The 22,943-nt window shown below is 40.1% G+C and overlaps 1 protein-coding gene across 5 annotated transcripts in view; it reads right to left on the reverse strand.

The window, feature by feature from the left end:
• LOC116038772 (contactin-1a-like) overlaps positions 1–22,943 on the reverse strand; it is a 71,170-nt gene that overhangs the window by 34,407 nt on the left and 13,820 nt on the right. For 2 of the 5 annotated variants that reach the window (XM_031283430.2, XM_031283431.2), the window contains exon 1: positions 12,589–12,777. The exons of 1 other annotated variant lie outside the window; for it this stretch is intronic. In XM_031283430.2, coding sequence (XP_031139290.1) covers positions 12,589–12,622 — 34 coding nt within the window. In that variant the 5' untranslated portion in view covers positions 12,623–12,777. Of the gene's footprint in view, positions 1–6,555; positions 6,770–12,545; positions 12,778–22,943 lie in introns of those variants that run through there. 2 more of the 5 variants (XM_031283434.2, XM_031283433.2) reach the window with 2 other exon arrangements.

The raw sequence follows: 22,943 nt of genomic DNA on the forward strand, positions 1-22,943 counted from the left end.
TGAGGACAAGGACTTTTGAGTGATGCTGAATGCACTTCCAATGGACGGGTATCCAACTAACCAAATTAATAATTTGAAGTTACCCAATTAAACAAACAATCATCAAGGGAAATTATATTTGAAAATGTAAGATGTCTTTTGACATTTTAAGGACTGAAACAGAAAAAATGTATTTAGAAAACAAAATCTCATTTGCACCATGGTTTTTGTCAGTGCCAGTCAATTGTACTTTGAATGCTTTTGCAGTGCTTGACAACCACTTGGCACTTTCTTTCAGCGAACACTGTCTAAACTCACAACCAGATCTCACACCTATATATATTCATTTACTGGTATAACAGTGCTGAGCATCAGTTCAATATCATCGTTTCATTCCCAGGTCATGCTGGACTGGTGTGTGTTGATTAGAGTGTAATTGAACATGAGGCAGACACTATTGATTCATCGTACACAGCCTGAGGTGTCAGCTGGCGGAGACTCAGAGGTTTGACAGCAGGATTGAGATCTCAGGGCTCGGCCGACAAATGGACTCTTATTACAGAAAATGGATTACGATAGACAAGAGCCTGTGTAATATGCCAGCGTTGCATGACACAAACAATATTGCACTGGAATGGCTAAACATTCTAAGCATGGATACACACACAAAAATGAATTAAGACAAATGGGCAGACACACTGTACAACTACACCATATACACAATAAGTTGGACCTAATATCCAAGCTGGACAGCTGTAGGAAAGCAATACAGAGGGGATTTCATCTTCACGCTAGCCTGTATCCTAGCAACACCTTTTCAAAAGGAGCAGTTTAGTGTGATGCAGGGGGGGGCTTTTGTAACCGGCAATGAAACTATGCAAACACTCATTTTAATCTGGAACAACACTGTGGAACAAAGACATATAGGGTGCTGTGCTCATCTTTTATAGTAAATCTCTTATGGTCAGACAAAGCACATAAAAAATAAGTTTATAAAAACTTGCTTACGCTTTTAACTCTCTCCATGCACTTTACTCTGCATCTATATTACTAAGTATCATTTCTGTAACTCATGAATCATAAATGATCTTAAAAGATGCACTTAGGAGATTAGGGGAGACCACAGGGAACCTCATTATACAGTGTACATAGTGAAAGAACCAAACCCATCTATCCCATTAAGAACTGTCACTGAATTGATATACTGTTAAAAAAAAAAAACATCAGACCAGCACCACACAGACAGGCAGCATGCTCTTATCATCAATATTAATGGGGCCCGTTACCTCTCTTGTCCTACCTTAGCAGCCTGAATGCACGTGATGAGAGCGCCCCAGTCATCACAGTAAATCACAAGGCCCAGACGTGACAGCCCTCAACAAGGCCATTTCTTCTCCCCCATAAATCACACACTGGACGTTGCCAGAGGTATTACTGCTTGTGGTTTGGTTTTGGTGGTTATTCATTGGAATTTCAATCTATTTCCCTCTCCCTTTACTCCCCTTAGAATTCTCAGCCTCATTGCTCTGAAATCAGAAATCATATTACACCAAGTAGAGGCTGCTGTGGGGCAGATTCTGGGATTTTACTGGTGTACTCCAATGGCTATACTGTCATTTGTGCTTTTTATCTTGACCCTATACACCCCTAAGAGTGCCAGAGGGTAAGTGAAAGTGAGTGAAACCCCTCCTTTTCTGTGCTTGGCCTGATGTGTGCTGCATAATCGAGTGGGTAACTTTATAGAAACGTCTTCCCTTATCATCTGGGGCAGATCCTGTGATGTGGGGGAGGAGAGACGGGGGGATGAGGGAGAAGTCAGAGTGGTAGACTTTAAATACAAGATGTTGCTCCAACAACCTCTACCACCAGCATGTCACTCCTTACACACACAAACAACAACAACACCACCACAGTCATCATTAACCACAGATTTGCAGTAATCCTGCAAAGGGAAGCCAAGATGGGGTTAACGCGGGATTGGTCTTAATCAGTTGGAGAAGAGAAGATGAGCGCTGCTTAGACACAGTGTCAGCTACTGCAGCATTCAAGTCATGTCTCAATTCCATAAGTGTGCAAACATCTCCAGCAGTAAAGGCTCATCTTCTCTGTTTTATCTCATTGGAAACAGAACATTTTTACGATATTTTATAGACTTAACGATTCATCAGTAAAATAACAGGCAGATTATTCAATAATGAAAATAAATGTTAGTAGCAGCCCTGGTGTTTGTTTATTTGCAGTTTAAATTAGCTGTGAGGCTGAGCAACATATACATTTTTACTGTCCATTGTTATTATCGATTTGTGGGAATTTTTATGTAGTATTATAAATGGTGTGAATCGCTTTGTTGTCTGAAATTAACATGAAAAAGTAGTTACAGTAAGTTTAAGTTCTCCCACAATTACAATTATTAGTGTAGTATTGTTTTTTGGGTGTTTTTTTATTTGTATATAATTGCTTTTATAATTTATGCTTTTATATTGGTTAATGGTAATTTCCCAGTTTGGGATCAAAAGAGTCTATCTATCTATCTATCTATCTATCTATCTATTAAAAACAAAATTTGCCAGTTTCATTTTCACTATGTAAACATCATGTTGTATTATATACTATATTAAAGGAATATTTTGACAGTTTGGTAAATACGCTTCTTCGCTTTCTTGCTTCGATTTAAATGAGATTGACACCACTCTAATGCCTGAAGAGTAAAGGTGAAGCTGGAGAAAGCAGCCGGATACCCTAGCTTAGTGTAAAGACTGGAAACAAAAGGGAAACAGCTAGCTTGGTTCTTTGACTTAATTTACCTTTGGACAGAGTCAGGCTAGCAGTTTCTCCCTGTTTCCAGTCCTTATGCTAAGCAAAACCAAGGTTGTTGGTTATACCTTTATATTTAGACTAATATTGATCTTCTCATCTAACTCTCAGCAAGAAAGTGAATAAGCGCAACTATTCCTTAAATATTTGAAGAGGGTGTGCTGGTTAATGTGGGATTTATTTCTTTCTTTCACATCACCCCATCTCTACTGGACAGTGTAATACTGCTTATACTGAGGCACAAGATGGGAAATCCAATATTAATAAGGTATCTGATGACTACCCCTCCTAAAAATCACACATTATGTGATACAGCAGATCAGATTGACTGTCATCACCAAATGCTACTGGGAAAAACAAGTGAGACAGGGAATGGGCAAGGAATATTGATACAGATAAAATCAAGATGAAACAGTGAGACATTTGGTCTGACATCATCTGTGAGAGGCAGCAGTGACTTAGTCTGGTTTAAGGGACATTACTGTTCAATCTCGTTTTAGCTTTATTTATCCTGAGCCTGCTGAGAACAGTTGCTGGTTTTCTGATCCACATTCATGAAATTATACACGAACATGCCTCACAGCTGCCCAGTACAACCACTTCTACTGGTGGCCCACTGAAGCAGCTGGAAGTTTGACCATTTAATTTTTCCATCAAGAATTCAGATATCAAGCACGTAAAACTGCCAACATCTCTCAACTTTTAGAAGCTAATATCTGCCAGTGTCACAGACTCCACTCGACTTTCTCTACATATTTCTTAATAACATATTCTGCTTGGTGGAAAACGCCAAAGTGTTCAAAATGCTAACTTTAGAAATGTAGTTTGACATAATTTTCTCTCAAATGGAAAGCAAGAAATAGAAGAAAGCTCAAATCATATCATATCTGAGATCAGACACCTGATATGACTACATACTGTTTGAACATAAATACCAAACTGAAACACAAGCTGTGATCCCTTAAATTTGTATGCTGAATCAGTGTTATTTTACTACAAAGCAGTGGTGATGAAACATGAATTATACATGACAAATCATTGATTTTCATTTCAAACTGTGCCACAGACAGCCTGTGTGTCTCTGCAACCTCAGCTCTGAAAGATACACTCCTTCTATACTGTATCTGTGTGGAAAATAAGACTGGCCTTGGCTACAGCCAAACAGTTTTTTATCTCCCAGAGGACCAACAAAATGATTCAATCAAATAAAGGATACAGACATAGGCTATCCAAGCCTATTACACCACAGATAAAGCAGTAACCCCAGGACACACACAACAACACCTGCCGAAAAAGATGCTTTCTACACGCTTTGTGCTGAACAGGCCCCCTGTTGCTAAGCAAGAACTGGTTCAGCACTTAATAGAAAAAATAACTGTATTTTTCAGAATGTAACAGCTTGATTTCATCTGTAGTCAGAATTCACTTTTCACCTTTTTCTTAGATTCTTTATTAGCAATCTAAGACAGTAAATATCAGAGCCACCAAAAATGTTTTCTTTTCAGCAGGACAAGATGAAATCCTGTTTATCTTGTTCTTTTAAATTAGAAACTATTCAAGAATTCATTATTATTTATTGATAAAGAAAATGGTCAGATACACCTAAAAATGCAAGACCCCTGCAACAAATAATACGTGTTGGCAATTTCTGGTACAACTGTGATAGTGAGGTGTGAATTCAAGCCTGTTTTCATTTGTCAGGCTGTTACTTGTTGTGTTGTGTGCAATCTATTGCTTATTTTTGTCCATCCCCTGCAAATACAACTCAATATCTCCTGAACCCAGAGAACAGACAGTATGTTTCAGTATGAAGTACAGTATTATTCATGATGTAATCCAGCTGCAGATGATCCAGTCATGGCTCGTTCACTGTGTCAGTCTGTCTCTCTCCCTCATTCTCTCATCCAATAGACGCAGTCATGCTAATGTAAGCTATTTATCCCAACCCCTGCAGTCAACACAATGCCCCCCAGGGCCACACAGGCTCAGCAACCTCAGCTGACCTGAATATCAATGACACCAGTCATTCAATCTATGAAATCTGGAGCTGGCCTGCTGTATGAATTACATTAACCTCAAATCAGGTAGTGTCTGTCAACTAATGCAAAAGGCAATAGCAAACACGTGACTTGAATCATAAAAAAATGACTACAACTTTTGCCTTTGGGTACGGGTATGGTTTTTTTAAACACGGGTAAAACTGCTACAAATAGCCGATAGACTCCTTTCCCATTGCCAGTATGCGTGTTTTTTGGAATGAATGCCGACTGTAACCTTTCCCACGGCCACAGCAAACAAACACAACTTAAATGTGACTGTCAACATATCGAATAACACCAAACCCGAGGATTAGTTAAAGTAAATTAAAGTTGAACTATTATTGATTAAACTAAAACTATTAGAGTCTGGAGGTCTGGCCAAAAAGAACAAAATAAAGGAAGAAGCCTGAGCCAACCCATCAAGGGCCGTCGGACCCAGAACTTCTCCCCCTAAAGAGTAGTGACTAACTAACAGAAACAAAGCTGCGAAAACTAGACTACCAAACCTCCATCCTCAAAGCAATAAAACACAAAAGAAGACAAAAGAAGACAACGGTGATCAGAGCTGCTTCAGTCTCAGAGAGAGAGACCTGATCCCTGTCTCCCAGCCTTCCTTATATACAGGGGCGGGGCCACACTGATTTATTAATTTATTTATTAATTCCTGATTCATGATTGCATGAATCAGGAACACCTGAGATGAACAGAGAGGAAAAAGAGAGAGCAGGGTAGGGAGCGCATAACACAGACAAAAGACAGATAGTGGGTGAAAGTGTTTTTTTTGGCCAGTGGGACAGGGGTATAAGAGTGACTTCTTATGTCTGGCACTGTTGTTTACATACTACACTCTCTGTCACACCATAAAATTGGTTTGCAGTTTGTTTTTATGTTAAGGTAATTAATCGTAACAGAAATGTGTTGACCTTTCAGTGCAACAGCCATAGAAGAGTGTGATACATTATATGGCAGGATAAAACTCAAGAGAAACCCCCCAGATATGAAATACTATATATGCTCTAAGTATGGAAACTATGTCACATCATGTATGATAAATTGTGCCACATAGGCAAAGGTCAGAAGAGACTTGCACTCTATAAAGAAAGAGTGCTCAGCTTAATTACCCCATGCCGAATCTGTCCAATGAATATATTGGCTTCTATAGGAGAGCAGTGACATGCTTTCACTGATGGCTGTACACTCTGCTGTACATAATTGTAATTACTAAGTGACAGAGTGCTGCTTACACTTGACAGCAAAGCTGTACAGATAAGGAAGAAGAGTTCATATATTGCAATTAGTGCGTCCAGAAGTATAATGAAAAAAAAATCAATACCTTCAGATTGCACAAAGAAATGTCTCAGAGGGAAAGTGTGAATGCAGTGCATTTATTCTGTATTGAGTAGCTACAGTAAATGGAAAACAATAGAAAGATTAATCTAAGTCGAGCCTTACCCACAACATTTCCCATTCATCCCTTTATTGGATTAGAGGGTGTGAATCCAACATTAGACTACAGATTAATTTGACAAACTCCAAACTCCAACAACTCCAAATGTTTAAATGTTATCACAAAATAAGCCAAAGACATCCTGCTAAATTGCAATGTCAAGAAGAAGAGGAGGAAGTGGAAAACCATCACCACCAAAAAGCTACAGTATAAGAGACACACAGTACAACAATCAGGGCATGAAGAATGTGTGGTGTGACTTTGCACGGTGCTTACCTTGCTGTGGAGAGCTATCACGCCAGTGGCTATGTGACAAGATGAGCTACTTAGCAGCCTCTGTCCCCTCCCCTCCAACATGCCTACCCTGCCAAGTGTCCTAAATACTCCGCTCCATTGTCTGCCTCAGAAACGAGCAATGCTGCTGGATGGAAGCACTCTCTCCAAGGTGCAAAGAGGAGGGAGGGACGATGGGAAAGAAAAAAAGGCTAATTCCCCGAGCAGGACAGAGAGTCATGCAAATGGGACACCACTGAAGAAGCCTCCCTGCAGTGAGAGCGCTCCACAGAAGGGTCTTCTCTCGTCACTGTGGCCAGGCTGGGTTTTAATCTTTTAAGCCCTCCCACCCCACTCACACACACATGCAGAAACACACCAGCACAAAAAAACAACATGAACACACACACACAGACACACACAGACACACACACACACACACACACACACACACACACACACACACAGAAGTAACACCCCTTTTCCACCAGCACCCCAACTTTAACCCCACCTTCCATCACTCTCATCATTAGCCTGGCAGGGGGCCAGACGTATTATCAGCACTGTCATCATGTACTGTTGCAGAGAAAACTATTTTTCTCTTGGAAAATATGCCCATTTCTGAGGAGCTGAAAAGGCCAAGAAAATGTATGCTTTGCAAAAATAGTGTGCACTTCTGTACAGGACCAACGAAGTGACAATAAGGCTGTTGCTGTGATTTGGATTACTAACTTGAAAGTTGATATCATTCTCCCAGTACGAAGTAAATTCTGAAGTTAATTTTCCTCAGTCTTTTGTATTTTCCTTCTCCTATTCTATTTATCTTACTAAAGAAAAGCCAACAATAATTGAGCTCTTCTTTGAAGTTCATTTATTTCCTCTCCTTGAATAGAAGTAGGATTACTGTAAGTCTACTTATACTTTTTGTTTTGTTTTATTAACAAATTAACATATTTGACATTTCAAAGTTCCAGTTGTTAAAGGTACAATATGTCACTTAGAGGTAAAACGAAGTCCCCCGACCATTAAAATATAAAATGAGACAGGTCGAGAAAAGCTAAAATAAGTACTCAAGAGCCATTAAGCAAAACACAGAACCCCATACCTCTCAAGTGGTGCTACTCAGGGTCTAATAGCAAAATTATGATATATTAATCAGCTGCGCCCAGTTGTTGTAAGTTTGAGCCTATGTGGTGACGTGAGCTTTGAGTGGTGTCTGCTCCGTCCTGAGGACAGGAGTCAGCTGCCATTATACAAATTCTCACATAGTGCCTTTGGATTGCATTAACTCAAAAAATGCAGAGCAAGTGTTACAGGGATTTGGTAGAGGGGTCACTAGAGCAAATTTAGGCAATTTAGAGCCTTAAATGACCCACACAACAAATTCGGCTGAGCTTAATGAAGTTTTAGGTCTGTATTAACACTGCAGCAGCATTTTTACTAAATTATTCGGTATAGTTTGGCCCAGCCAGGTTTGACATCATGATAAATAGCGTGATCAGGCAAAAAAAAGGCTTTGTGCTGGGACAACAAAACACACAGAGCAATAAAATGATTTAAATTATTGAATTTCATGGTGTTTAATCATGCAGAGGTCGAGATACCCTATTTCCATTAATCTTACAGGGTAATTTATGTCCAGCTGACGCTCTAAGGGAAGAAAATGCATCTTAATTGATCTTGATTCACTCCTAAGGCCTTATGTTTTGTCACAGAGGGATTGGGAATGACCCAGACAGGACTGAACAATTATAAAATACAGTCAAAAGAAGATCCTCTAGTATTATAAAAGGCTGTAAGTAACACTAACTTTACGGTTCATTCAACTTACATAAGTGATTACAGAAAAAAGGAATCATGGAAAGCAAGTCGTGAGGGCAGCATGTTTCAGTGCTGAAAGCAGATAGTCATTGCATTTGTACTAAAATGTACCCAATGAAATCTGAAGAATCTACAAACGTCTGTACTTAACCTTCAAGTCATCAAAGCTAATGGATCAGGTCGAGAGAGCTGCAGGTGATGCTTGAATCTAATGGTTTCTATTTACATAGGCCAGACAGGACACTAAAAAGGCAGGAGAATTGTGCAAAGAAGCAAAAAATACAATTTCTTCCTTTTAGCCAGCACTCCGTTACTATTCATAAACCATGAGCTCCCTGGCTAATCAAAACCAATGCCAATCTGTCAGAAGCATACAGCATGTGGTGCAGGGCGCAGAGTGCAGTGGCAGAGCATAAGGATTGTGTCTGGCTGGCTCCATTGCTCCGGCTTTTTTCTTCCAATGTGATTTATACCAAAGACTTCTGACTCAGCACAATCCCACCGCTGACAGGAACAAAAGCGGATCATTTCCTCCCTTCTGTCTTACAGATGTTACAGAGCTGCAGTACATTCAGAGTGGGTAAATAGAGTTTGTACTGTTTCACAATCCCACACTGACCAAAACAGACAAAAACAGCATTAACGTTTACAGGTAGTTCTTGGTGGTTGTTTCAGTTAGATAAAGTTCTTGGATGTATATGATTTGGAGTACCAGATGGGCAGGGATTGCGTTACTATTGAAAAATCTGCAAATGAAAGCTTATTGGACGTCAATTGCATTTCGGATTAGGGAGGGACTGATTAGATTTTCTCAGACTAATACTAAAGTTAAAGCTTTTTTAAGTAGAATGTGCTGTATTTTCTTCATATTCTCTTCTGTTTTGTGACCAATTTTAGTTGGGACATTCTAATTTAATTTTCACATCTAGTTTGATGGGGGTACAGGAACAGAACACAAAGGGGATTGAATGCACTCATACAAGGAACATACTCAATTTTATAACTGCACACAATCTCGTCATAAATGCAGATGTGCCAATATCTGTCTTGGCTTATTACAATGTATGCATTTTAAAAATGCTATACTCACCTTCATATGCCTGTACCTATACATTATGGTTGCAGAAAAAAAATAAACAAATAAAGCACATTTTGTAAAAGTGCACATAAAGCATAAACTGTAAAATTCCAACATTGCAATTGATGCGCATGAGGAGTTTTCCATTGCCAAATTGGCTTTCTGTTCAATATGTTAAACTGGCTGTAATTTAAAATCATAAACAGTGAAATTAAAAATCATCCACCATTCACCAAAAATCTATCATATCTAATCAGAATATCTATCAGCAAATTAAGATCAATAGCTGAGTGATCATGCATCTAATTGTGCAGATTAGTAAATCACTAAATCCTACCCACCTTACTGTTTAAACTAGATCTGGAGATAACATGGACTAGATTAAACTGTTTAACACTGATGGAAGGCATGTGAGCCTCATTTGCGGTAAGTCTTTTAGACGTCAGAAATCTGCCGTGCCCTGGTTCCTGCTCTCTATTAGGGCTGCATGATACGAGGAAAATATGCGATAACGTGAGTGAATATCGCGAAAACAATATTACTTGCGATAAATAAACAGATATTAAAGTGTACTAAGTTCTGCAATTCTGCTGCTTTCAGTATTATGCTAAATACTTTTTAAAACAAACAAAAAAACTAATTTAAAACAAATAAAGGAAATCATTTCCAACATTCTTCTATTGAACAAATTGAACATTGAATTTAATATAAAAGGCACCACTTAAAAAAAGAATGACAGTTACATTATATGTGCAGTTTTCTGCTATTTTCTTTCAACTCACACAAAAAAGTCTCTGAGTGTTAATTGCGATATGTTGCAGCCTTTTGCGATGTGTATAATGCGCAAGTTGATATTGCGATGACAATAAAAAAAAAACGATTTATTGTGCAGCTCTCTATGATCACATTTGGTGTTGCGAGTCAACAGTTTTATATAGATATATAGACATTAGGAGGTGTACAGTCTTCTTCTATCTTTTCATCTACCTTCTTCCATTAATTGTTCTTTTCCTCGAACATACAGATTATGACCATGTTTACTGTAACAGTTTCTTTAGATCTGAGCTGGTTCATGTAGATATGTATGCGTTTGTGTGAGTAGCGAAGTGTGTGTCACCAAGTCTGTCCTGCTCAATATGTAGTGAACTGTTACCTCATGTAGTACAGGTTAAGAACAAGTCAGTGAATCAGAACATATTTACTTGCATGATGTTAATAGGGCTTTACTGCTGCTGTTTATGGTTGATCGATAATAGGACAGACATGATTACAGTCTCTCAAGGCTTGAGTTTAAGCCAAAGCAAATTGCCCCTGATTGCCCAGATCTGATCCGTTCTTTGCCTAAGCCTTTTATTGCTGCTCAATGAGTCATTCGCAGAGAAAAGAAGCAGAACAAGCTGGCCAACCTGTGACTTACTGTTGGAGAAGAGCCCCAATTGGGCCCAACCTGCCCAAAAGAGCTTTTGTGTGCGCGTTAATATGAGTAGTGCTGAGAGGTTTTGGTGAATGAGGGTACCTTGAAAGGCATTCAGCTCTCATGGCTTTTTTTGTATGTCAGATGGGGAATGAGGTTACTTACTTTGATTACTAGGGGAAAGAGTGTGTGGTGGTGATAGGGGAGAGAAAACATCTCTCAAAGGCACTTTTCTTTTCAACATTAAATAGTCATGACCTCCCAGTTTGAAAAAGAAATCGTTAGTTATGGTTTGGTTAAGTTTAACAGTGTGTGTGTGTGTGTGTGTGTGTGTGTGTGTGTGTGTGTGTGTGTGTGTGTGTGTGTGTGTGTGCGTGTGTGCGTGTGTGTGCGTGTTTTGAACCGATTCGATTGACAGTGACCTTGTGACATCAGCAAACATCCCCAAAACGGTCATCAGGTTTTGATTAAAATGTTGCTATATCCTTACTGGTGCGTAGTACTAAATCACTTTTCTGAGGGAAAGCGGGACATGTCATTCTGCTGTTGATTGTGCAGGCACAATGACATAAAATTATGCATAGAAAGTAATTACATAAAGGTCATGGAGATTCAATTCAAATGGTGATACAGCGTGAAGCAGCTTCTGAGCGGGAAAAACACTCACCACAAGTGACATTTCCAACACTGTTTAAATACTTAAAGCCTACAAACGCAACATACATGGATGAACAATGCACATATAGGGCACAATATTATCACAGCATACATGATGAGGAAGCTTGCCTACTATTTGCCCTAATAGGCATATAGGACAAATACCTCAGAGTTGAGGCTTGAACAAATCACACACTGTACATTTGAGACCTGATACAGTAGTAATGCACACAAAAAGAATGAAAATAAGCAATTAATATTTAACAAACTGTTGCCTTTGTGGCTCAAACATGCAAGTAATGCCTCGAGTAAAGAAAATGTCAACATCACAAGACAAGCACTGATGCTTACAGACACACAGAAGAGATACAACAACAGGGATACTCCCCATTTCCTTAAAACAACCTACAAACTAAAAGGCATATGTACAGTAACCACACACACACACACACACACAGGTTTGTGGCACTATCTTTGTGGGGACCCGTCAACCTTAACCATCACAACTAAATGCCTAACCATAACCTAATTCTAACCCTAATTCTAAAACCAAGTATTAACCCTCAAACAGCCCTTTAAAATTGTGGAGTCCAGCATTTTGGCCCCACAAAGCTGTTGGGACCACACAAGTATACTGGACTCCAGGTTTTTGGACCCCACAAATATAGTTAAACAAGCCCACACACACACACACACACACACACACACACACACACACACACATAAACACACAATGCTTCCATAGGTTCATCCATTCAACGTGCAGCACTGCAGTGTTGAGGTAGGTAGGATGTTTCATTCTGAAAGGCAGATAATGAGCTATTCCCTCTGCAGAAGACTGAATCACGGAGCCAGCAGAGTTGAGCTGTGCCGGAAAACGCACACACAAACACACACACACACACACACACACACACACACACACAAACACATACTTTCTTTACAGTAACCTAAGAGAAGCTAGCAAACTTCTTAACTCTCTGCCTTGCTGTGGCACCTCCACACATCACACACACCACCCACCTCTGTTCCCGAGCACAGAGCCCTGAGGAGCATGCAGATGCACTCCAATACGCCTGGAGCTGCTGTCCCGTTAGCATTGAGTAGGTTGGCAGCAGTGGAGCCAGCTGTATATCTCTCCACTAAAGTATGCCTCAGGATAAACTGCTAGTCTGCTAGTGTTGCACTCACATAAACATTTAGCTGTCAAATCATAGGGCTCCCCAGCTGTGACCTCACATCCCATTGGAGGGAGAAGAAAGAGAGCATGAGAGTGATGTGAGAGAGAGCAAGAGAGAGAGAGAGAGAGAGAGAGAGAGAGAGAGAGAGAGAGAGAGAGAGAGAGAGAGAGGAGGGGGTTGGGGTTGCACATGTATTTTATATAGAGAGGGCGAGTGATAACAGGGTATGACCAGAAAGCATGGCAACCACAGTGGGGAGAAAAAAATTACAGCAAGGAAGGAGAAGTAAGAAGACTACAGCAGGTACCATGGGAGAGATGCTGCTGCGAGGAGAAGAAGAAGAAGAAGTAATACAAAAAGTAGCAGGGGTGAGAACAGTCGGAGCGAGGGAATAAGACAATTTACTTTTGATAGCTGTGAGGGCTGTGTCCGTTCCCTCAGCTGGACATAAACATTACAACCACACTGGAGGAAGAGCAGGAAACAGCAACAGTGAGGCAGCTGAGCTACAATAACAACAAAACAGCTGCAAGGATCATTGCCCTGCTGCAATCATCACCTTTATCATCTCTTCCTCCTCCACTATTTACTCTTTTTGTGGATCTCTTACTCCAATCTTCACTTCCTGTATTTCCACCCTCTTATCCCTCTCTTTTGGCCATGTCTTCTTCTCCTCCTCTTACTTTCCATCATCTCACTCCTCTAATCCATAATGGATGGTTTGGAGATATCTGCTTCCTGTTGAGGGCCCTGTGCCCCTGGATCAGGTCAGGCTGTATTGATTCCTGCACCAGAGGAGTCATAAAGGCAAAGATAATAAGATTTAGAGTCACACTGAATTTTCTGCATCCTTCCCTCCCCCCACCCCCTTGGGGAGTCAGTCCATATTCTCCTACTAACAACATAGCATGCATACTGTACAAATCCAATTAACAAACAGATTCATTGGTTATCAAATGGGAGTTATCCCATCTGGAGGTGTATCTGAAAGTATTTATGATAAAAAAAATAAAAAGAGCAGATTGTGCAAGAGAGATTGAGCAAGAGAGAGATAGTGAGTCTCTAGTAATGTGTGCATGTGTGAAGGTTTTCATGCGTGTCATTCTTATCCAGAAGGCAGTGGTCTGTAGTACACAATAATAAACCCAAAAGAAAACATGCAATTGTTTCAGCTCGAAGAGTTTGCCAAAGTACCACATAAATCCTGTCTCCTCTTGGCGATCAGTGTGTGCCACAGTCTTACACATGTCGTGTCACTGGGTGCCACATTAAGGCTCATTAGACGAGATATCTGCCCTATGCTGTGGCTAGCCTGCCCCTCCTTTGACCCAGGCCTTCATATATAGGTCAACATTGGCATTCAAGTGACTGACATGTCTCACAAACACAATGCTGCTCTTTTTAGAACTGGACCAACAATCACCTATGCCCTGCAGCATTAGCATACAACAATGTCCAGTACAATAGGAATAAACCAAATATATGTTGTTCACTTCAAGCAGCACCTTCTATGGAGTTAGGAGCCTTTAGAGAAAGGGTCAGTGAGTTGTTTTCAGTGCATCAAGAGGCATTTCATCTTGAGGAACATGGGAGGGCGCCATTAAATAGGGCAATTTTCATGCTTGCTGAACAAAACACATACAATGTAAAGTGGGCGGGTAGATGTAAAGAGACAAGAGGAAATATGTCAAGATAACAACTTTACAAGCCAGTATAATGAACCTGGAATGTGATACAAAGGCAATGTTAGATTGTCCTTAATGGAAATAAATAACATAATAATCACTTTTTATACTAGGTTTCTTTAATAGTTAAACTAAATGAGTATGGGTCAGCTAAATGAATGCAAACTTCTAACATGTTGGCTGTATCTTTATATCACAACAACGATATATTCCGAATAGTACATTTTCTGTAATTCAACTGAGGAACCATTTATGGATAAAATAAACAGATAAGCATGGGCCAGTATTTGCAAATTGTTATATTTTGAAAAACAAATACCTCAATATGTATGATGATATAACATGAATTAATTATCGAGTAGTCCTTCGATTATTTTCTCAATTAGTCAATTAATTTCTTAGTCCATTCAATATCACAAAATAAGTTTAAAAAAATGCCCATCACAATTCCCGTCAGCCCAAGTTGACATATCTAAATTGCTTGTTTTGTGCTTACAAACCGTCCAAATCACAAAGATATTAAATGCAGTATCATAGAAGGCTAAGAAAACCACAAAATATTCACATTTGAAGATCTGAAACCAGTAGGGATTTAGATTGAGCCAAACTGGGCCTGTGTGAAACAGATTACAGGAGCCTGCAATACTGGTGACAGTAAGAGTGACATTTTTGCAGCATTATACTGTGTTGTTACATCTATGTTTACAGCTTTATACAGTATTCATGAGAAAGGGCAGCGCATACAGTAGCATCTCTAATGATTGACTGCGAGAAGCTAGCCAACGGTAGCGAAATGAGTGTGCCCATCGCCTTCTGGCAATCTAAGCCCAAAGATATGAGATGGGAAGGTCTGACACCTAATTAGCAAATAAGGTCACAGCACAGAGCCCAGGACCCTAGTTTGTGTCTCCCAATGTCCTCCCTCTCTCTCTCTCTCTCTCTCTCTCTCTCTCTCTCTCTCTCTCTACAAAGCAATAGCCCAATATAAACAAAACATGATCTCTTTCCCTCGAACAATAAAGTATGGATCTGAACACTGAACACCAGGCTGTCTGTATTGCTGTACATCAAAGCATTAAGCCCAATCATAGCAGTGTTTCCCGCAGCACTTTCCAATTTAGGCGGCCCACCTTAACAACACGCGCCTTTCCCTCCTCGATAGCAACATCTCATCTCTGGTCTATTCTGTCTTCATTATCCACATCTGCTCAGAAGACTGTTTGAACAAACAAAGAAGATTTCAGAGTCTTGAAGTGGGGACTATTAGCAGACACAGAGCTATTGTATGTGTGGATTGGCTGTAATCTTTACCTTCCTCGGCAGTGGTTTGACACACAGTCAAACCAAACAATCCTCTCCTCCACAAACACATTGCTTAATTTCTGTGCTTTTCTTCCACTTTGTCAGAGAAACCCAGCGACTCAAGGGTGAGTGGATGTGTGGGTGGGTCTGTGTGAATAAGTAGTGCACTGCACTGTAAATGCAAGTCAGCTGAAGAGTCCGGTGTTTCCTCGCCTCAACACTTGAATGGATCTTTTCACCACCAACAATACTGATTGTAAAATGGCAGAAAGAAATGTACCTTCCAAGCACATGAGAATATAATGACCACTGAGACACAATGTAAGTTAGTGTCGGTCACAGGCCAAACAAGATGTTTTTTACTGCAAGAGATACAGCGACATATTTGTGGATGTGGGCGAGACACCAGCCAATCATTCACAAATCAATTCACTCATGTGTTAGGATACACAGAGCAATGCCTGAGAAATAGAATCCATCAGGAGATAAATCGATGTTTGTACATAGAGCCCAGGTAAATCTGAGTCAAAGAGGCTGGATCAATCGCACTGTATTGATTTGTTAATACGGTGCTGATCCCTCAGTATCATGGCACCCCATAATTATGATGATTACAGAAGAAGCCTCCTTTCCAGTGCTGCAGTTAGTGCTTTTGTTTCCCACTGGTTCTCACAAAGACATGTGCCACTTAGAGGATAAGTCTGGTGTTATTCTGTATTTTTCCTATTGTCAACAAAGCCCAAGAAAAGACCAAAAACCAACCATGTTTTCTTTCTGACTACCCTAGTCTGTGGCTCTCAACCCCAAGCCCATTCATTCCCACTGAAGAAAAGGATATTTTAAAACTGGTCAAAAACCTATACTTTAAACAATCATTACATTAACAGGACTGCATAATGCATTTGTTGGGCTGTGGATGTGGTGCCCAAGTGAGTATTTATTGTAAAACAGTGTATGTGGCATAGATTCAAAATAAGCTACAGTGCCCATGTTAATGGTAATGAAAGAACATGTCACCCAGTCCAACGGTGTGGTTCATGTATATGTTTTTAACAGTTTTTGGACAACAATAGAGGTCTCTGGAACAGGAGCTTCATCAGGCTACATGTTCATAGGATCAATATTGTCACTGGATTTGTGAACAAAAGTTCTAAAAACAATTATAGAACATCACCAGAATTATCCTTTAACCTCTTAAGCTACTGTCACAATAGGTCTTGCAAGTTCCCCACATTCTTATGCCACTGTGATTTTTTTCTCCGCTTTTCCACTTTAATGAACAGAAAAAAAACCTGGACATTATTTTACCATTGGCTTTTAACTTACTTCACCATTATGAGAAGGTCTTTGTTTGCACTAGAGTCTGCACAGACCCTTATGCCGTAAAGAAATTTCCTTTAGTGCCATGGCAGGCAATCATGTTTTTATTGTTTGGTCTCAGTAATTACACTAAACTCTCAAATTGCTACTATACAGCAAGTCTCCAAATTCTGATTGCTCAGATTGTAAACTAGTATGTACGTACATTCTTATGTCCTAGGTTTCCTTTCAAATCAGCAGTGCGACAACAGCCAGATTTGTTCGTTTTTTCTCTGTCCCTGTAGAGAAACGTATGGTCACAGCTTCATTGAAATTCTTATGTCAAACCTCACAGCTACATACAGACTGTAGAAGAATGGATGAAAACAGAAGCGTGGGAAAGACAGACAGGGGTAGCAAGATGAATGCATGCACTGGACGTGCTGAAGCTTTGCGAGTGATGATTTAATTTGGTGAAGCCAATGTGGCTGTTTACTCCCAATGTCACTGTAGCCCTATTGCCAAAGGCAGCGTGTCCCAATTTGTAGCTTTAAGAACTTGATAGCGTGCTCTGCAGATATTTGTTTACTGTACTTCTGATATTTCCTACTCTCTCCAAGGCAGATGTAGAAGGATAATAGTATCGATAAATGAGGAGAGAAACAAATCCCCTGCCACTTAGTCTCTTAACAGCATTGGTCCATGTCTAGAATACGTATGGACCATAAGAAGAAGTTTGGGAGAACACATTAACAGGCTATTTTAAAGTTCTCTGGTGCACCAGACACATGCTGAGTTGTTTACTTTGGTAACTTATAGGGGTGTACGATTCAGAAAATGTCACGATTCGATTCCGATTTTTAGGCTCACGATTCGATTCTCTATCGATTTTCGATTCAAAAACGATTCTCGTTTCAAAAAACAATTCACAGTATGTAAATGTAGTTACTTTTCACCTGTAATTGTAGTAGACATACAATTTAAAAGAAAAAAAACAACAAATTAAATGTTTGATATTATTTGATATTACTTTATATGTCTTCAACAAAAATAAAAACTTTTGCAACTAAAAACTACAAAAGTGCCAAGCTTTGGCCAGCTTTCAAATACATTTAATTTAAGTATAAAACTGTTAAATAAGAAGAGCTTTTACATTTAGCTTTAAAGTGCTGTACTCAGATCAAACAAAAAATACTGCTAAAAGGAGTACATCAGCTGCCAGGTTGACTGTTGAAATGTGAACTCGACTGGGCACATTGAACTTCTTAAAATTAGGCCCTTTCTTTCTAGAACTGTGGCAACTACAGTCCATTCAACAGAACTTTTGTGATGTGTCAGAATCACATAATGGATACACATTTAGGTGTGTGTGTGTGTGTGTGTGTGTGTGTGTGTGTGTGTGTGTGTGTGTGTGTGTGTGTGTGTGTGTGTGTGTGTGTGTGTGTGTAACCAGTTCATAGTCCACCACTGGCTGGAATCTGTACATTCTTTTGCAGAAACAGAAGCTGGCCTATGTGTTTTGGAGTGAGCATGCTCCGCTGTGCAGTCACGATGTCCCCGGCAGTTGAGAACACTCTTTCTGACGCAACGGTGGGAGTTTAGAGCATTGAAAGAGAGTGCGTTGGTTGACTGGCACGGTACTTTAGGTTGTTGTTCGTCCACGTCTTTAATGTTAATCTCCGGGTGATGCCGTACCATGTGAGTTCTCAAGTTTGTGGTGTTTCCAAAATACTTAACTTTCGCTTTGCAAAGCCTGCATATAGCATGATTCCTATCAAGTTACAGCTTCCCCTCGAAGTTATAAAAGCCGAAATGTGTCTAAACTCTCGCCTTCAATGAGGATGGAGCAGGTTGAATAATTATTTCTGTGAAGTTTGCCATTGTTTGCGCCGACTAAACTACTTCTGCTGCACTCGTTCTTCTTCTGATTATGACAAGAGTGCCCAGGCTTCACTGTGAATTTGACGCAGCACCATCTATGGGAATGGCCATCAGGACAATAGTGTCAAAAAGGAAAAAAAAAAATATGAATCGATTTTTGGACTTCTATGAATCGATTTGGAATTGGTAGAGCTTGAATCTCGATTAGAATTCGTATCGATTTTTTTGCACACCCCTAGTAACTTATCACTTAGCGGTTCATTACACCAACTCAAACTCAATGAATCCCGAATGAAATATCATAATTTCAAGTTGGGTCAAGGAATGTAAACAATCTTACTGATAAATAGGTAATAACATAGTGGGTGAGGAAATATAATAAACACAAAATAAGGCATGCATTTATAAGATTTAAAGATTTTCTTAAACAAGATTAGAGATTTCTCTTTCTGAGACTTCTGCAGAGGCACTTTGGGGCTGAACAGTTCAAACAAGAGGCTCAGACACATCCTCCAGAGTTGAAAGTACAACTCCAGACAAAGCCTGCTCTGTGAATCCATTGACTGTCATACTGTATTAGGCTGTGCCATTGCTTTTAAGCAGTGCCATGCATATTCATGCCTACCCATCGGGAAGTCTTCCTCCACTACTTGTGCCACAGCAAGCTCCACATTCTCTCTCACTGGGTGCATTTATGTGTGTAACATTATATTCCTCTGTTATTTGGCACTTGAGTACTCCTTCCTTTAAAAGCTACTCTTATTCAAACTGCCAGAAAACAGACTATGACAGCTGGCCAAGCTAATATTAACTGATATATTACGGCATGTGAACACATTAACCAATTTACTGTTTCTCTGTTGGTTGTTTCCTTTGAATTAATTAAAATATTCTGTTAATTTGTGCATGCAGGGAAATTTGCAAAGAGGATAAACACTTTATCCGGACCAGGACCAGGCCCTCCACCATCATATACATTCATGTCCGGAACACAGTGTCCATGTCAACAGACCCAGTCACCTATGTTTAGTGCTGAGCACATGGCCACAGTCAGACAGCCTGTTGGAAAGCAGTGTGTGTGCTGACTGACAATGAGCACAGCTTGGGCAAAGACCTGAGTCATCTGGTGCCTCTTAGCCAAGTCACACCATGTGATCATGGCTCATAAGGCAGAACAGGTGCCCACTTAAACAACAAAAAACAAACAAAAGGAGATGTATAGAAAAAGAGTGCTTAGATCATGATGCCAGACCATCATCAACCAACTGTGTAGATAACTCTGTGACTATGATTAGGCTAATGTGCTGTCTCTTCAAACGCTGACATTTTCAAAGACAAAATTGGTACGTCCTGACATTACTTGGCTATGTCAATGTAAGGAGGTGCAGATGTGTGGGAGCTTTCTGGCATTCAGATCACAAGATTATCCCTTTACATAAGGAAATCATCTCTTCCCTGTTATGAAGCTGTTTGTGCACAGTCCAACGGCTGTTGAAGACACAGTTCAGATAACAGCCCACGCAGCCAAAGGGTTTACAGCATTTCCAATCCAGCTTGTGTTCCCTCCAGTAGCAGCAAGCAAGCTAAACTAGGTTAAGAGACTTTTCATATGTTATGCTTAAAACAGATGCTTTTGCTTGACTGCCCTAAGAGTATTCACAAGGCCCTTTCACCTACATTGTATTGGGTTTTATTTATGCCAGTGCTTAAACAAAACTACAGCACTGAGCATTGGTTTTATAACTTTCCAAAAGATTTTCTTTCATGACTCTTGATGCCTAGTTACTAACCTAGCTCTGGGGAGTTTACTCCCCGGAGTCCTTATGTTTCTTCTTCGCCCAGAACATCGCCTCGGATTAGGGCGACACCAAGACCTGGGTCTTGGGTGCAGCTGTGGCTATGGACCTGCTACACCCTGCTACGCTCTGTGATTCCCTGCAATGCCCGGCTACGTCCTGCTGCGTCCACCCATGCTCTGCTGTGCCACGCTACATCCCGTACCGCCATAACCCCAACCGTCAGACACCGCCCACCAAGAGTCTGGGTCTGCCGAGGTTTCTTCCTAAAAGGGAGTTTTTCCTCGCCACTGTCGCAATAGCCACTGCTAATGCTTGCTCTTGGGGGAACTATTGGAATTGTTGGGGCTTTATAGAGTGTGGTCTAGACCTACTCTATCTGTAAAGTGTCTCGAGATAACTCTTGTTATGATTTGATACTATAAATAAAATTGAATTGAAATTGAATTGAATTGAATTAATTAAGCAGCATTTACTCTGCTTTAAGACTATGAAAAAATAACCTATACTATTCTATTTAGCAGATCTCTTATTTTATGAACTTGGCAAGAAATGACAAAAAAGAACATTGGGCCTCATTCACCAACCGTTCTTACGAAGAAATGTGTTCTTAAACCCCATTTACGCACTTTTTACGAAGATTCTGACATTCACTAATGTTTTCTTATCTTGGATTTGTTCTTAGCTAAGCTTTCTACTCCACGACATTTCTACAACGTTCCGTTACATTTTCTGATCAGTTTTTCCCCCTGCCAAAACGTCTGCCTGATCGTCACACGTTTGTCTCACCAGTGAAGTTTGGTTACCATAGATATGGGGCACCGCCGATCCTTCATCGGCTTCCAAGCCGGCTCCGGTGCTCCAGAGCCCGGCGCAGCGCCGCTGACCCTCGGTAATACAGCCTCCGGTAAAAGTGAAAATGAAAATGTTTGTTTTTTATTATTCCCGTTTTTAAATCATAATTGCCATCTATTTCTCTCCACAGCGTCGTTTACTCTTCCGCCAGGCAGCGTAAAACGCATTCATATCTTATTTATTTGGCTGGACCTCTTCACATCTCCTCCCCATTGTCTCTGCTTCACACACTTTATTTGCTTACTTGCATGGTTGAAGAAAATAAAACCGCCTTAAAATACACCTATGAATAAAACCAACCGCATTTCAATTCTAACATGCAAACAAGGCCACGCACTGTTTTAACCACACCCTCGACCTTGTGCTAGAATATGGCATCAAAATTGACGATTTAATAGTATTTCCGCAGAATCCTTTATTATCAGACCATTTTTTAATAACTTTCGAATTCCTACTACCAGACTATACGAAATTAAATAAAAGTTTCTACACTAGATGCTTATCTGACAGTGCTATAGCTAAATTTAAGGAAGCTATTCCAACAGCACTTAACTCAATGTCATGCCTTAATATAACAGAGGACTGTTATGTTAACTCTAGTCCCTCCCAACTTGATAACTTTGTAGACGCTGCTACGGCCTGCCTACGGACTACTTTAGACTCGGTTGCTCCTCTCAAAAAGAAGATGATGAAGGAAAGGAAACTAGCACCTTGGTATAACTCCCAAACTCGCAAATTAAAACAAATCTCACGAAAACTTGAAAGTAAATGGCGTTCCACCAAACTGGAAGAATCTCGTGTGGATTGGCAAGATAGTCTAAAAAATTATAGGAGGGCCCTCAGAAATGCCAGATCAGACTATTACTCAACACTAATAGAAGAAAATAAGAACAACCCAAGGTTTCTTTTCAGCACTGTAGCCAGGCTGACAGATAGTCACAGCTCTATTGAGCCATCTATTCCTATAGCTCTGAGCAGTGATGACTTCATGACCTTTTTTAATGATAAAATTATAACAATTAGAGAAAAAATTCATCACCTTCTGCCCACAGCTTCCAACGACTCACCATTGGGCGCAGGAGGGCTAGAGAGAACGATAAGACCTGATACTTATTTAGACGGCTTTTATCCTTTAGACCTCCAACAATTAATGTTAAGGGTCTCTTCAGCTAAGCCAACTACCTGTCTCTTAGACCCCATTCCAACGAAGCTACTTAAAGAAGCACTACCCGTGGTCAACACCACATTACTAGATACGATCAATATGTCCTTATTAACGGGTCACGTACCGCAGTCTTTTAAAGTAGCTGTGATAAAACCTATTCTGAAAAAACCCACCCTCGACCCTGAGGTCTTAGCCAACTATAGACCTATATCTAACCTCCCGTTTCTCTCCAAAATCCTTGAGAAGGTAGTCGCTAA

This window comes from Sander lucioperca, chromosome 7, assembly GCF_008315115.2.
Source record: "Sander lucioperca isolate FBNREF2018 chromosome 7, SLUC_FBN_1.2, whole genome shotgun sequence".
NCBI classification, from domain to species: Eukaryota; Metazoa; Chordata; class Actinopteri; order Perciformes; family Percidae; genus Sander; species Sander lucioperca.